The sequence below is a fragment of the Bos taurus genome, chromosome 21 (genome assembly GCF_002263795.3).
Source record: "Bos taurus isolate L1 Dominette 01449 registration number 42190680 breed Hereford chromosome 21, ARS-UCD2.0, whole genome shotgun sequence".
Taxonomy (NCBI): Eukaryota; Metazoa; Chordata; class Mammalia; order Artiodactyla; family Bovidae; genus Bos; species Bos taurus.
Window position 1 is genome coordinate 30,411,557 of NC_037348.1, and position 16,549 is coordinate 30,428,105.

Sequence of the window (16,549 nt, forward strand, 5' to 3'; positions counted from 1 at the left end):
TCTTGATGAAAGCGAAAGTGGAGAGTGAAAAAGTTGGCTTAAAGCTCAACATTCAGAAAACGAAGATCATGGCATCTGGTCCCGTCACTTCATGGGAAATAGATGGGGAAACAGTGTCAGACTTTATTTTTCTGGGCTCGAAAATCACTGCAGATGGTGACTGCAGCCATGAAATTAAAAGACGCTTACTCCTTGGAAGAAAAGTTATGACCAACCTAGATAGCATATTCAAAAGCAGAGACATTACTTTGCCAACAAAGGTTCGTCTAGTCAAGGCTATGGTTTTTCCTGTGGTCATGTATGGATGTGAGAGTTGGACTGTGAAGAAGGCTGGGCACCAAAGAATTGATGCTTTTGAACTGTTGTGTTGGAGAAGACTCTTGAGAGTCCCTTGGACTGCAAGGAGATCCAACCAGTCCATTCTGAAGGAGATCAGCCCTGGGATTTCTTTGGAAGGAATGATGCTAAAGCTGAAACTCCAGTACTTTGGCCACCTCACGCGAAGAGTTGACTCATTGGAAAAGACTCTGATGCTGGGAGGGATTGGGGGCAGGAGGAGAAAGGGACGACAGAGGATGAGATGGCTGGATGGCATCACTGACTTGATGGACGTTGAGTCTGAGTGAACTCCGTGAGTTGGTGATGGACAGGGAGGCCTGGCGTGCTACGATTCATGGGGTCGCAAAGAGTCAGACACGACTGAGCGACTGATCTGATCTGATTTTTTTTTTTAAAAAAAAAGCAGAAATAACCAAAAGGGACTTGCAGACATGACTGAGATCTTGAGATGAGTTTACACTGGATGATCTGAGACAGCCCTGAATGTTATCATAAGTGTCCTTATAAGAGGAAGGCACAGGAAAATACCACTATAAAAAAAGGGGCTGGGTAAGGGACCAGGGAGGAAGAGTAGAGCAATGTGGCCATGGGCGGAGGAATGCTGGCAGCTTCCAGGAGTTGGCAGAGGCCAGGGAAGCGTTCTCTCCTGGAGCCTCCAGAAGGAACCAGCCCACTGACACCTTGACTTTAGCCCAGTGAGACTGATTTGGACCTCTGGTCTCCAGAACTCTAAGAGAATGAATTCATGTTGTTATAACCCACCGAGTTTATGGTAATTGTTAACAGCGGCCAGAGCAAACAAATACAGCTGGTCTCCAACAAGCTATCGCTCTTAGAATCATAGGCTTTGCAAGACTACTTTTTGTTACAGTCCATATTTCAACAGGCATTGAAGTTTGGAGCATCATGTCTAAAGTTAAAATATATTTACTGTTGATATAATGACTTGGGAAAGAAGTGTCATCAGAAAGGCCCTCTCCAAATCATCCTATATATTTAATACGGATAATGAGTTCACCAATTCTAAAGTCACCAGAACAAACATTTAATAAAATGTGCACTGCCTCATGTTTAAAAACAACTGGACTATATGATGATCTTTTACTTTTATATAGTTTGTTTCACTTTTTCTATTTCATATTCAGTGCTCCCATTTCATTTAGTTTGTTTTCCAATTTCCCCATCTCTTCCTTTTTTTTTTTTTATGTTCTTTCTCAAGCCTTTACCAAGCGTAGTAGAAAAGCTTTTGTATACATATATATATAATATGCATAATATATACCCTACAGAACTTAACGGATTTTTGCCTAACTAAAAAATTTAAGACATTTTGATTCCACATTTGACTTAGTATGAACAGAATGCTAGATTTCTAATAAAAATAAATTGATATGCAACAGTTCACTGTATAGCACAGGGAACTACAGTCAATATCTCATAATAACCTATAATGGAAAATAATTTCAAAAGTAATATACGTGTTTCTGTGTAGCTGAATCACCATGCTGTGCACCTGAAATGCCGTAAGGTATAGTTAAACCTGAATACAATACATAAAGTGAGGAAAAAAGAAAAATATATAAACTGGGCTTTCATATGGGAAAGACTGAAGGCAGAAGGAGAAGGGCATGACAGAGGATGAGATGGCTGGATGGCATCACCGACTCGATGGACATGAGTTTGAGTGAGCTCCAGGGTTGGTGATGGACAGGGAGGCCTGGAGTGCTGCAGTCCATGGGGTTGCAAAGAATCGGACACGACTGAGCGACTGAACTGAACTGATGGGGGGAAAAAAAATGTGCACTGCCTCCAAAAAAAAAAAGAATCAAAGTGAAAATAATCTCATCGTAGAATTTCCAGGCAGGTACAGCTCTACTGGCTCCCTGCTGCCCATAGGACAGACACTACCCCATCACTTCACCCTGGGCCTCCTGGCCTCTTCAGCAACTCTTCAGTCATCACCTCCGCTCAGCACCCTCCGCTCCCAGCGCATGAACTGGTGAACTCATGAGACCCTGCTCTGCCTTCCACACCTTTGCAAAGGTGTCTCTGCACTTGCCCTTTCCTTTGGCAGGTCCCACCTGACACTTCAAGTCCCAAGTTAAAACTCATCCTCCACGGCACATCCTTGCCCTCCCAAACGTCTCCCCCGCCACCCACTCAGTGCCCCTAGGGAGGTTCATGCTAGGAGGACATGCCAGGTTCAGCCTTCAACTGCAGCCTCCAGTGCTTTGTGACAGGACTCCTTACCTGCCGTCTGTCTCCCCGGAGGACTGTAAGTACCTCAAAGGCAGGGAGGGACCACCTCTTATCCAAGGGAGCATGCATGCCACACAGGAAGAGGGGAGAAGAAAACACAAAGATGACTGGAGAGTGGGGGTACCCAGCCAGGGGCAGCCTTCAGAGCGGTGTTTCTCAAACTGTGGGTGGCAACCCATTAGCAGGTCAGGAGACTGAATTAAAGAGCCATAAAATCAATTTTGAGGGTCATGATGAGAACTGTTTTAATACACTGGAAGAAAAAACCTTAGCCTTACTAGATGTAATAGTTAAAATTTTATGAAATGTCTGTTTTGTGTGCTTACAAACACTATGCAGTTATGTATGAATAGATATTATTTGCTGTGGATTCCCAGTCAAAAAGGTAAATAACGCTTCCTTAGAGAGAAAGCCCTTCCCAGGAGGTCAAATAGAAAATACAGCACCCGAGGAACTGCAGTGCCCAGCAGGAGGGTATGTGCCACCCACACATGTGTTCGGGGCTGAGGGCAGAAAAACCCTGAGGAGCAGGAACAGAGGCTGTTTCTGGGCCGGGAAGGGTACTGAGCCTTTCACTTACTCATCATTCCTTCCTCCAGCAGGCTGCAGACACCTGACACACACAAGGGCCCGTGTGCAGAGCTGGGGATACACATGCCAGGACAGACGGGTCCCTGCCCCTGGAGCTCCCAGCCCCACCTGGGAGGTGGCCACAGACAAGAACGCAGAGAAACAGAATAATTATAAGTGGAAGTAAGGCTGTGAACAAGAAGCACAGGGGTGAGTAGAACGAGGCTCCTATGAAGGGTGACCAGGAGTCACTAGGAGGAGGGAGTCCTCCCAGCAAAAAGTCAGCCTGAGGCAGGGCCTGTAGGGAAGACAGCGTGTTTCCAGAACTGAAAGAGGCCAAGCAGGTGGGGAGGGGTGGGGGCGGGCGGGGAGGAGGCGGAAGGGGGAGATGAGCCCTATGGCCTCGAGGCCACGTTCAGCAGTATGGCCTGCAGCCTAAGGCGAGGAGACTCTTCCTGCAAACCTTGAACTAGTGGTGAGAACTGACTGAGGTCACTGAGAGTAGGGTTCCTGCCACAGGTGGGCCCAGGCCCTGCAGAGGGTAACAGGAGCTGGCAGCTTCCCCTTCCCAGCCCCCAATTCTAAATACCATGGCAGACGTGGGCCAATCTTGTCCTCCCTTGGTGGCCCTGAATAAGGCACCTAAGTTCTCTGTTTCCCAGTCAAGGAGGATGACCACACATCCCAGCCAGGGTTATATGCCACAGCCATGGCTCCTCTCACAATTGCAGCGATTTTCAGAGTGGTGTCACACAACCGTGCCCCTTCTGACATGTGGGTTCCTGGAAGTGCGTGGCCAGTGGAGGTGGCGAGGACAGCTGGGACAGAGGTGCTGAGCGTGAACCCCACTCCCAGGAGATGTCAGCAAGGACTGGGCGCTGATGCAGCAGGGCGCAGACAGCCCGACCAGCTTGTGCAATCACTGAAATTCCACCGGCCAAGGAGTTGGCCACCCTCCTCCACACTCGCCTCTCTGGGAGGCCAGGCTTTAAATCATCAGTGTGGGGCAGCAGTATGGTGACTAAATTCTTTCTTGGTATAAACATAGCTCAGCTTTATAGGGAAAACCACAGATGAATACCACGTTACAGCTACTGGGCATGAATGACTTCCCCAAATTCACCAATCATCCCCTTGCTTTAGGCCCTCTGCTACAGACAGGGTGAGCCACCAGCCATGGTCCTAGCTAACCAAACCAGAACAGTCTCCTGAGAGCACCAGCCATTCACGGGAACAACTGTATCTACCTGGCCTGAGGGCTCAAGAGGGGAGCAAAAAACAAAGGGTCAGAGCAGGGCTAGCGGCAGGGCCAGCTGAAGACCCATCAGAGGCAAGACTGGAAGGATAAGGACGCTTTCTTAGCCAACCCAGTCTCCACACCCATCCTCCAGATAGACACCCTCTCCACTGATGGATAATAAAGACCCACTTCACTTACTGGCTCAGCGGGGGCAGGGTAACGACAGTGGCAGCAATACCAGCAGCACTAGATCGGGTAAGCACTCTCCACTGAGCACTTACACTGAGTCAGACACTCAGCCAGGCAGTTCTTACTAATAACCTTCACCTTCACACCCAACCAATAGGGAAGGGTATTCACACACACACACAAACACACACACGCCAATTTACTAATGGAGAATATAAGGCTCAGAGAACTTAAAAAACTGGCTCAGCATCACACAGCTAATGAGTAGCAGAGCTGTGATTCCAAAACCCAGGCTGATTACAAAGAGCACGAGCCGCAGCAAGACCCCACTCCTGCCGCTCACTCGTGTGTCAGGCACGGCTGAGCTCCTGGATGGACACCCAGTCCAGACCCACAGAACCACAGGGCCGTGCTCACCGTCATCACATAACCTGTAGCATGGCTGCAGCCCGAGCACCTCCCACGCATACCCACCTCACTCGAATTCTGCACAGCTCCAGGGCACACAGTCACACTCCCACCGCCGAGCATGCACACTCACACAAGGATCAGCTAGAACTGCACACAAGAGCCAATTCTTCTACCTGAAGTGATCTGGACTGTTAGTAGATTAATGAAAACCCTGGTTAAAGCAGGAAACCATTTACCAGTAACTTAGACACATGGACCGGTGAAGGCATACAGAAGCGTGCACTGGCGTGCCAGCCCCCTAAGGGAGGCCGGCCAAGGCTTCCTCCTGAGTCTGGGGCTACTGACCATGGCTCCCTGCTATCTTTCCTGGATAAATCACACCCATAAGACATTATCTGACTTTTCTAAATTTGTTCTGCTTCTTTTTAAAAAGTAGTTTAGGGACTTACAGTTGAAAAACAATCTAAGCATAGAATCTTTATAGGTTTTGAACAATTTTTTTTCTCCTATCTTTCACAACTGTGTCACCCACATCCTGGCTATTTTTTAGTGACTCACCTTTATCAAATTTCCCCCAAGCATTTAACTTGCTTTTTCACAGAAAAAGCAACTGATTTTAACATGTTATGGGTTTACTAAGTATTTCACTCAATTATATAATTACAGTAACATGTACAACTAGTTAGCATTAACTAGTTAGGAACAAAGTCAGCCAGCTCTTGGTAAATTTGCAGCTGGCTGGTGGGAGTAGGGGCACAGAGTGCCCTGCAGTAGCCCTTAATCTCCTGCAGTCATTGAGGACCACGGCTCTATAGAGACAATTTAAAATACCAGGTAAACAGGGCAGCTGGTAGAAGCTGGTTAGGAGAGTTTCAACTGTATTGATAAACAGAATAAAAACACAGCAGACAAGCATTCAATTATCCCTTAAGCCCTGATGACACTCTAAAATACCATTTAAATTTATATAAAATATATGTAATTTTTAAGCCATTAGTTTATAATACAGAAATTTGTTTTAATATTTCTATGGTCATTAAAACCTCTCAAAAAAACAAACAAAAAAAATCTCTGTGCATCTAAAGCATTTTACTGGATATTTAAACCTTTTTTAAGCACGCTGCAAACAAAAAAAGAAAACAAAAACCATAAACACCTAAGATCCATATGCCAATCAACAAACATCAGGGTTTTTACAGAAAGTGGCCCCCTGGACCACCATGGAGAATGGCTTTGCCATGGGCTGTGTCCCCCCAACAAAGGCAGCAACTAACCCTCATCCAGTACTTAGTGAGGGTCAGGTGCTGCTCAAAGTAGCCTATATGCATTAAATTACCACCACTATCATGCTGATCTCCCAGAGTAAGTGTGATTATTACCCCCATCTTACAAATGAACGTTAAGTAATCTGCCCAAGTTATGCAGCTTCAAGTCATAGAGCTGGGAACTGAACTTGGCTGCCTGGTTCTTAATCACTGGGCTATGGTGGGAAGGCACAGTTGATGGAAGATAACTCCTAGTGTGACCTTCAACCCTGAATGTGAACTGTCGTTGTTAAGGCAAAGGTGACACGTGCTCACTTGCTTAGGGGAAACACACTCCGTAATCAGAAAGCCCCCAGTGTTACGAGTCTGTCTCCCCATTCCATTATCTAACCTTGAGGGCAGATGGAACTAGTCAGGCATGAAAATCTGGCACATCAATCATTTCCTAACTATGTTCTTACAACAAGAGGTGGAAGGAACACTGGGCTCCAATCAAGGCACCACGGTGCCTTTCAGATCTTCCACACACTTGCTATGTGTCTTGAGCAAGTCACCTTACTGACAGGGACAGAGAAAAGGGAAACAGTAGGTGATTGAATAGTTAATTCCAATAAGGGACAGTAATTAAAGAAAAAAGTATGGGAGATTCCTGTAAGTTAATGATCACTCAAGAAAACAGGTCTGCCTAGCAACAAAACCATGGAACAGAAGCGTAAGACACACCGCAAACAATATGTCAATGGTGGAATGAGACCCACATCCTACCCAGTGATGTCAGTAAGCTGCTGCTGCTGCTGCTGCTGCTAAGTCGCTTCAGTCGTGTCCGACTCTGTGAGACCCCTTAGACGGCAGCCCACCAGGTTCCCCCCGTCCCTGGGATTCTCCAGGCAAGAACACTGGAGTGGGTTGTCAGTAAGCTAATGACCCCTAAACATGCTCTCTGCACACATAAAAAACAATAATTTGGGTAAGGTGACATTTCAAAGTGAAAGACCCTCATTAAACTGAGATTTGAAATCATTTTTCCATAGCACCATGACAGTCCTGGATGGGCCATCCAGGGCCAAAAACTCCCCCACCCAACATGTTGGGAGAGTTAAAGACTCAAAGAATGAGGAAGAAGGTGGTCTTATTCCCCTCCCCTCTTTTTCTCTGATTATACAACTGCAGCCCACTAAGTTCTTGGGGTGGCACCCTCTTGCCTGCCTGCGTGTAAATCTCATGAGCATCCTGTTCCAATAAATCACTTCTTCTCTATCACTTTGCCTCTCAATGAATTCTTTCTGTCCTGAGACGTAAAGAACCGAGCTCCTCAGAGCCCCTGAGACACTTTTCTGAGGTTTCTTTACCTCTCTTAAGTGCCAACTTTTTAACATGTAAAATAAAGGGGTCATCTCTTGGCGACTTTCTAACCTTTTTAGGAAAGTAGAACCCTTTCTTTGGTCCAACAGGTTGAGGTCAGTGAGAGCAGTGCTGCTCTAGCTGCAGGCATCCAGGCAGAGAGCCCCGCCTTGCCTCCTCCCTCCCACCTTCCCCTCAGTGCTGGCTGGCGAGGGACTGAATCAGAGGAGATGGGGCACACCAGGCAGAAGGACACACCCTGAGTGATGGTCCTGGGTGAAGAGCAAAGCACAGAATGGCCAGAAAATAGCAGTTCAAGGAGTGAGAACTTGGGGAAACAGTGACTGAAGGAACAAGCCACTTCTTGGATCCATAAGTGAGGGGCGGACACAGGGCATGCCGCTACCCCCAATACTGGAGAGACAGGCCGATACAGGGAGTCACAGCTTACTGGAGCAGAAACTCAACTAGGGAACCAGTGCCAGGGGAGGAAAACTCACTGTAACTGCTGGCTTGCTGGAGGCTCAGTACAGACACCTCTGTGAGTTAAAAACTCCAGGGGACCCAGTCACAAGGGAGCTCACGGTATTGTGAGACTTACCTCCAGGGCTAAACAACGTTCCCACAGTGAATAGCAGAGAAAAATCCCCTCTGATTTCTGGCAGGGAGAGGGGAAAAGGAATAATTTTTAAATATTCCAGAGCTCTCTGCTCTTAACAAGGCCTGCCTTCCAGGAAAACTATTAACCAGAGCCTAACCTGGGTATTACTGGAGCCCAAATGACCTGTGGGAAGGGAAATACCCAACTCTAGCCCATTCTAGCCATCCTGCCCCATCTAAGGGGGAATAAAAATACTGAGAAACGCTTGTGAAGTTCACACTGCAGAGGCACAGGCTCACTAAGAGCCTGAGCCCTAATCACAGGACTATACAACACTTCCTCACCTCCCACACCTCATCACCATATTACTAAACGCCTATTTACAGCAGTTCCTTCAACCCAGAACACTATGTTCAGCTACAAGGCAAAACTGCAAAGCATATCGAAAGGCAAAAAAACTCCACAGTTTGAAGAGATAAACAAGCATCAGAACCAGACATAGCTGGGACGCTGGAGTATCAGACTGGGGATTTACAACTATAATTAATATGCTCAGGGCTCTGATGGATAAGACAGCATGCAAGAACAGCCAGCCAGGGCTTCCCTAGTGGTCCAGTGGATAAGAATCTGACTTGCCACGCAGGGACACCAGTGTGATCCCTGATCTGGGAAGATTCCCACATGCCACGGGGCAACTAAGCCCATGCCCCACAACTACTGAGCATGGAAGCCACAGTACTATGCCCGAGTGCCACGGCTACTGAAGCCTGCTCACCCTACAGCCTATGCTCTGCAACAAGAGAAGCCACTGAAATGAGGAGCCCGAGGACCACAACAAACAGCACCCACTCACCACAACTACATAAAGCCCGCACACAGCAACGAAGACCCACCACAGCCAAGACTCAAAACCAATGAAAAAGAACAGACAGCGTAAGCCAAGATGGAGATTCTAAAAAAAGGACAAAAAATAAATTCTAGAGGCAAAAACACTGCAAAAAAACGAAGAATGTCTTTGATGGGCTTATGAATAAACCGGACACAGTTAAACTGAGTATACAGATATCCCGATAGAATCCCCCAAAACTAAAAGGCAAAGAGAACAAAGGCTGGGAAAAAAAAGAAAAAGGAAGAGAGCACCCATGGGGCAACCACAAAGGGTATAACACACACACAATGGGCATCCAGAAGCAGAAGAAAGAGAGGGGAAAAAGAAGTACTTGGCACGATAAATGCCAAAAAGCCCATGGCATGGCACACCATTTTCAAATTACAGAAAATCAAAGATAAAAAACTCTGGAAGAAGCAAAGGAAAAGAACTTCCTCACCTATAGAAGAACAAAGACAATTACATGTGACCTCTCCTCAGAAACTCTGCAAATAAAAACAGACTGAAATATTTAAAGTGTCGGGAGAAAAAAAATTATCCCACCAATCGAGAACTCTGTAAAGTGTGAAATTATCCTTCAAAAGTGAAGAAGAATTTTTTAAAAAGTAAAGACTTTCTCAGGCAAAAAAAAAATTTTTGAGGGAATCTATTGCTAGTAGATTTGGCTTGCAAGAAACACTAAGTTCTTTAGAAAGAAGAAAAATAATATAGGTGAGAAACTCAGATTCAACATAAAGGAAGAGTACTGAAGAAGGAATAAATAAAATAAAAACATTTTCCTATTTTCCTTATTCTAATTGATCTAATAGATAACAGTCTATTCAAAATAATAATACTAGGAATGTACACTTATGTGTATCTGTTATGTGTATGTTCAGTTCAGTTGCTCAGTCATGTCCGACTCTTTGAAACCCCATTGACTGCAGCATGCCAGGCTTCTCTGTCCATCATCACCTCCCAGAGCTTCCTCACACTCATGTCCATCGAGTTGGTGATGCCATCCAACCATCTCATCCTCTGTTGTCCCCTTCTCCTCCCACCTTCAATGTTTCCCAGCATCAGGGTCTTTTCAAATGAGTCAGTTCTTCACATCAGGTGGCCAAAGTATTGGAGTTTCAGCTTCAGCATCAGTCCTTCCAATGAGCATTCAGGACTGACTTCCTTTAGAATGGACTGGTTGGATCTCCTTGCAGTCCAAGGGACTCTCAAGCATCTCCTCCAACACCACAGTTCAAAAACATCAATTCTTTGGCGCTCAGATTTCTTTATAGTCCAACTCTCACATCTGTACATGACTACTGGAAAAACCATAGCTTTAACTAGAGGGACCTTTGTTGGCAAAGTAATGTCTCTGCTTTTTAACATGCTGTCTAGGTTGCTCACAGCTTTTCTTCCAAGGAGCAAGCACTTTTAATTTCATGGCGGAAGTCACCATCTACAGTGATTTTGGAGCCCAAGAAAACAGTCTCGCTGTTTCCATTGTTTCCCCATTTTTTGCCATGTATATGTTATGCTTATATATGTTTTACATATGTATAAACTTATTATGCATATATTGTGGATGCTTATGTATATATTTTTGTATATATGTGCTATTTATGCTTCATATATAAGTGAAATGAATAATAGCAATAATATAAGGAACTAGAGTGGATAATTAGGATTATTTTGTTGTTATAACATACTCACACAACCTGTAAAGTGGAATAGTGTTATTTCAAAGTGGACTTGAATTCATTGTAAACATATATTGGAAACCCTAGGGTAACCACTAAAAAGGTAAAAAAAAAAAAACAGAAAGAAGTATAACTGATGTGCCAAGAAAGGAAAGAAAATGGAACCATAAAAAATGTTCAATTAAACTACAAAAGGCAGTAAGGAAGTGGAAGACAAAAATAGCAACAAAGAACAAGGATAACAAATGTTAACAGAAAACACCCTAATGAATGCAGTATACATTAATCCAACTAAATCAATAATCACTTTGAATGTCAATGGTGTAAATGTATCAATTAAAAGACTCAAATTGCCAGAAATGATCAAAAATCAGCTCACAACTATATGTTATCTGCAAGAAATCCGCCTTAAAATAAAGATGCAAATAGATTAAAGTAAATAGAGAAAAATATATTGCGCTAACATTAACCAAAAGAAAGTGGGAGAGCTATATTAAATTCAGAGAGAGTGGACTTCAAAGTAAGGGAAGTTATCAGGGATAAAGAAGGCCAGGACATGATGATAAAGGGGTCAATTATTCAAGAAGACATAAAATTCTTAATGTGTATGCACCTAACAACAGAGCATTTAAAGTATGTGAGGCAAAAACTGATAGCCCTGAAAGGAGAAATAAATGAATCCACCAACACAGACGGAGTCTTAAGTACCCCTCTATCTGACAGACAAATCCACCAGGCAAAAATCAGTAAGGACACAGGTGAACTCAACAACACCATTCATCAACTTGTATAAATGACATCTACAAATCACTTCATCCAGCAAGAGCAGAAAATACATTTTCCTCATATGGAACACTCATCAGGAGAGATTACATTCTGGGCCATAAAATACACATTAACAAATTTAAAGAACAGAAATCATACAATGTCTGCTTTTAAACCAAAGTAGAATTAAACCAGAAATCAGTAACAGAAAGGTATCAACAACAAGAAAATCAAGTATGTGGAGATTAAACAACACATATTCAATTGACATGTGAGTCAAAGAAGACATCTCAATACAAGTTTTAAAATATTTTTAACAAATGAACACATAAATTATCAAAATTTGCACAATGCAGCAAAACCAGTGCTTAGAGGGAAATTTATAGCACTGGATGTATATAATAGAAAAGATGAAAGATCTAAAATCAGTAATCTAAGTTTCTACCTTAGGACACTAGAAAAAGAAGAGAAAATTAAATCCAAAGTAAGCAGAAGAAAATAAATAATAAGAATTAGAGCAGAAATCAATACAATTGAAAACAGGAAATCAATACAGAAAAAAATGAAAACAAAGCTGGTTCTTTGAAGAGATCAACTGGTGTGGTAAGTCTCTAGCTGGGCTAAGGAAAAAAGAGATGATGCTAATTACAAATACCAGAGATTAAAGAGGGAAAATAACCACGGATTCTTTGGAAACTATAAGAATAAGCAAGAAATACAATAAAAAAAACTCAATTTCCATAAATTTGATAACTTAGATGAAATGGACCAATTCCTTGAGAGGCACAATCTGCCAAAACTCACACGAGAAGAAACAAATGATCTGAATAGGATATACATGCTCTTTAAATGGAATAAATAATCTTCCAAAACAGAAAGCACAGGTGCAAATGGGTTCACTGGTAAATTCTACTAAACATTTAAGAAAGAAATTATATTAATTATCCACAGTCTCTTTGAGAGGATAGAAGCAGAAAGAATACTTCCTAACTCATTCTATGAGGCCAGTATTCCCCTACCAAAGACAGTATAAGAAAAGAAACTACAGACCAATGTCTCTCATGAACACAGATATAAAAATCCTCAACAAAATATTAGCATATCAAATTCAACAATGTATAAAAAGAACTATACTTCACAACGAACTAAGATTTATCCCAGGTAAGCAAGACTCATTCAACATTCAAAATCAATTAACATAATTCATCATATCACAGACTAGAAAAGGAAAACCACATAATCATATCAATTCACACAGAAAATGCGTCCGACAAAATCCAACACCCATTCATGATAAAAACTCTCAATAATCTAGGAATAGAGGGAACTTTCTCAACTTGATAAAGACCATCTACAAAAAATTCTAAAATTAACATCCTATTTAATGGCCAGAAACCTGAAGCATTTTCACTAAGACCCGGCTAAGGCTGAGTGAGCATGTGCCAAGTTGTGTCCAACTCTTTGCGACCCCATGGACTGTAGCCCACCAGGCTCCTCTGTCCATGGGATTCTCCATGCAGGATTACTGGAGTGGGTTGCCATTTCCTCCTCCAGGGTATCTTTCCGACCCGGGTATTGAACCTGGGTCTCCTGTGTTACTTGCATTACAGGCAGATTCTTTACCACTTGAGCCACTGGGGAAGCCCCCACTAAGACCATGTACCAGGCAAAGATGCCTCCTCCCACCACTCCTTTTCAGCTCTGTACTGCATATCTTGCTAATGCAATAAGGCAAACAAAAGAAAGTACTGGTAAGGAAGTAAAGACATTGGTAAGGAAGACATAAAACTGTTCACAGATGACACAACCATCTATGTAGAAAATCTGAAAAGATTAACCAAAACATTCTTGGGACTAGTAAGTGATTATATCAAGGTTGCACAATATGAGATTAACATATAAAATTCAATTGTTTTCCTACATACCAACAATGAACAAATGAAATTTGAAATTAACAATACAGTATCATTTACATTAGCACCAAGAAAGTAAAATACTTAGGTATATAAATCTAACAAAATGTACATATAAGATCTATATATAAGGAAAACTACAAAACTCTGATGAATGAAATCAAAGAAGAACAAAATAAATGGAGAAATATTCCACACTCATGGTGAGAAAGCCTCAGTATTGTCAGTTCTTCCCAATTTTATCTACAGATTCAATGTGTGCATGCATGCCAAGTCACTTCAGTTGTGTCTGACTCTTTGGGACCCTATGGGTCATAGCCCACCAGGCTCCTCTGTCCTTGGGATTCTCCAGGCAAGAATACTGGAGTGGGTCCCAGTGCCCTCTTAGAGGGGATCTTCTCACCCAGCGTGTTGAACCCACGCTTCTTCCATCTCCTGCACTGGCAGGTGGGTTCTTTACCACTAGCACCACCTGGGAAGCAATGCAATCCCAGTCAAAATCCTGGCAAGTTATTTTGTGATTATCGACAAAATGATTCTAACGTTTATATGGAGAGGGAAAAGACTTAGACTATCCAACGCAATAACTGAAGGAGAATAAAGCTGGAAGACTGACACTATTCTACTTTGAGACCTACTATAAAGCTGAAGAATTGATGCTTTTGAACTGTGGTGCTGGAGAAGACTCTTGAGAGTCCCTTGGACTGCAAGGAGATCCAACCAGTCCATTCTGAAGGAGATCAGCCCTGGGATTTCTTTGGGGGGAATGATGCTGAAGCTGAAACTCCAGTACTTTGGCCACCTCATGCGAAGAGTTGACTCATTGGAAAAGACTCTGATGCTAGGAGGGATTGGGGGCAGGAGGAGAAGGGGACGACAGAGGATGAGACGGCTGGATGGCATCACTGACTCGATGGACGTGAGTCTCAGTGAACTCCGGGAGTTGGTTATGGACAGGGAGGCCTGGCATGCTGCGCTTCATGGGGTCGCAAAGAGTCGGACACGACTGAGCGACCAAACTGAACTGAACTGATAAAGCTATGGTAATCAAGACAGTGTGGTACTGGCAAAAGAAAAGACAAATACATTAATAGAACATAAGAGAGAATCCAGAAATAGAACCGCATAAATACAATCAACTGATCACTGGCAAAGAAGCAAAGACAATGCAACGGAGCAAAGACTACCTCTTCAACAAACAGTGCTGGAGCAACTAGACTCTCACATGCAAAAGAAAGAACCAGACACAGAGACCATATATGCTTCACAAAAATTGACTCAAAATGGATCACAGATGTAAATGTTAAACTCAAAACTACAGAACTACAAGTTAACATTAACATGGAAGGAAACCTACAGAACCTTGGGTATGGTGAAACCTTTTTAGATACAATAACAAAGACATGATCTTGAAAGAAATAATTGATAAGCTGGACTTGATTAAAATTAAAAACTTCTGCTCTGTGAAAGACAATATTGAGAGAATTAGATGATAGTCACAGGCTGGGAAAATATATTTACAAAAGACAAATCTGACAAAGGACTGCTATTCAAAATACACAGAGTCCTTAAAATGCAACAATAAGAAAACAAACAACCCAATCTTAAAAATGGCCAAAGACCTTAACAGACACTCCACCAAAGAAGATAAACAAGCGGCAAATACGCATATGAAAAATGGTCCACCTCATATGTCATCAAGGAAATGACAATTAAACCAACAAGCTACCACTAAACAACTACTGAAACAGCCAGAACCCGGAACGCTGACGACATGAAACGCTGGCAAGGATGTGGAGCAACAGGAACTCTCATTTATTGTTGGTAGAAACGAAGGCAAAGTGGTACGTTTCAGAAGACCGCCTGGCAGTCTCACAAAACTCAACATGCTCTGACCATAGGATCCAACATGTTCCTTGATATTTACTCAAAGAAGCTGAAAAATTATGTCTTCATAAAACCTGCACACAGATGTTTACAGCAACTATATTCACAGTAGCCCAAAAGTGGAAAGAATCCAAACGCCCATTAACTGAAGGACAAATAAACAAAATGTGGTATACCCACATAACAGAGTATTATTCCACAATAAAGAGAAATGAAATATTGATGAAGTCCTGACACACGCTACAACTTGGATGAAAACCTTAAAAACATTACGCTCAGTGAAAGAAGCAAGATGAGGTACCGTAGGATGTCACTCCTAGGAAATATGCAGCATCAGCAAATCCACTGAGACAAAAAAGTAGATAAGGGCAGGATAGGAAGAAGGTGTTTGGGGGAAACAGGAAGGGATTGCTAATGGGTCCTGGGGTTTCCTTTTGGCATGGTGAAAATTATTCTGAAACTGACTGTGGTGATGCTCATTCAACTCTGCAGCCTGGGAGCCTTGTGACCATAGGCAAGGACTCCTCCTGAGCCAATTGTTGTCTCCATAAAATGTCAACCATATGACCATATGTCAATCACCGAGTATGGTAATACTCAAACAATTAAACCCTGAGTGTGAAAGCATCAGGCACTTAACAGGAGTCCCATACAAGCTAAAAGTATGTGAAAGTACCTTGTGACCAATACCTTCACAAATGCCAGGTGATTTTATAATCTCACATATAAAATTATACATTATCAGAAATAATCCATTTTCAGTTTCACATAATGCTTTCCAAAGACTCACCTGAGCTCCGTCCCCCACTGTTTAAAAGAGAAGTTAATAGAATTCGGAGGCCCTGGGGCGGGCTGATTTGCAGCTTGCTCTCCTACCAGCTCTCCAGGGGCAGCTTCCACAGCTAGGACATTTCTGGCTTTTTCTGCAGAAGCATTTGAGTGCAGGTTAATTAAATCTGAAAGAAAGGCAAACAAGGGTCAGTTATTCAACGATTCCACAGGGAACTTGATATCCTACATAATACACTATCTTGATAAACTATACAAAATTTTACATAATATATATTACAGTATTTTTAAGTGTTTGTTTTTGGTTGCGCTGGGTCTTCGTTGCTGCACGCAGCCTTTCTCTAGTTGGGGTGAGTGGAGGCCACTCTTCGTTTCTGTGCATGGGCTTCTCACTGCGGTGGCTTCTCTGGTTGCA

General features: G+C 43.0%; 1 protein-coding gene across 1 annotated transcript in view; it reads right to left on the reverse strand.

Annotated features, from left to right (window-relative positions):
* TBC1D2B (TBC1 domain family member 2B) overlaps window positions 1-16,549 on the reverse strand; it is a 90,246-nt gene that overhangs the window by 40,367 nt on the left and 33,330 nt on the right. The window contains exon 3 of the mRNA XM_024982019.2: window positions 16,136-16,301. Within this exon, the coding sequence (XP_024837787.1) occupies window positions 16,136-16,301 (166 nt within the window). The remainder of the gene's footprint in view (window positions 1-16,135; window positions 16,302-16,549) is intronic.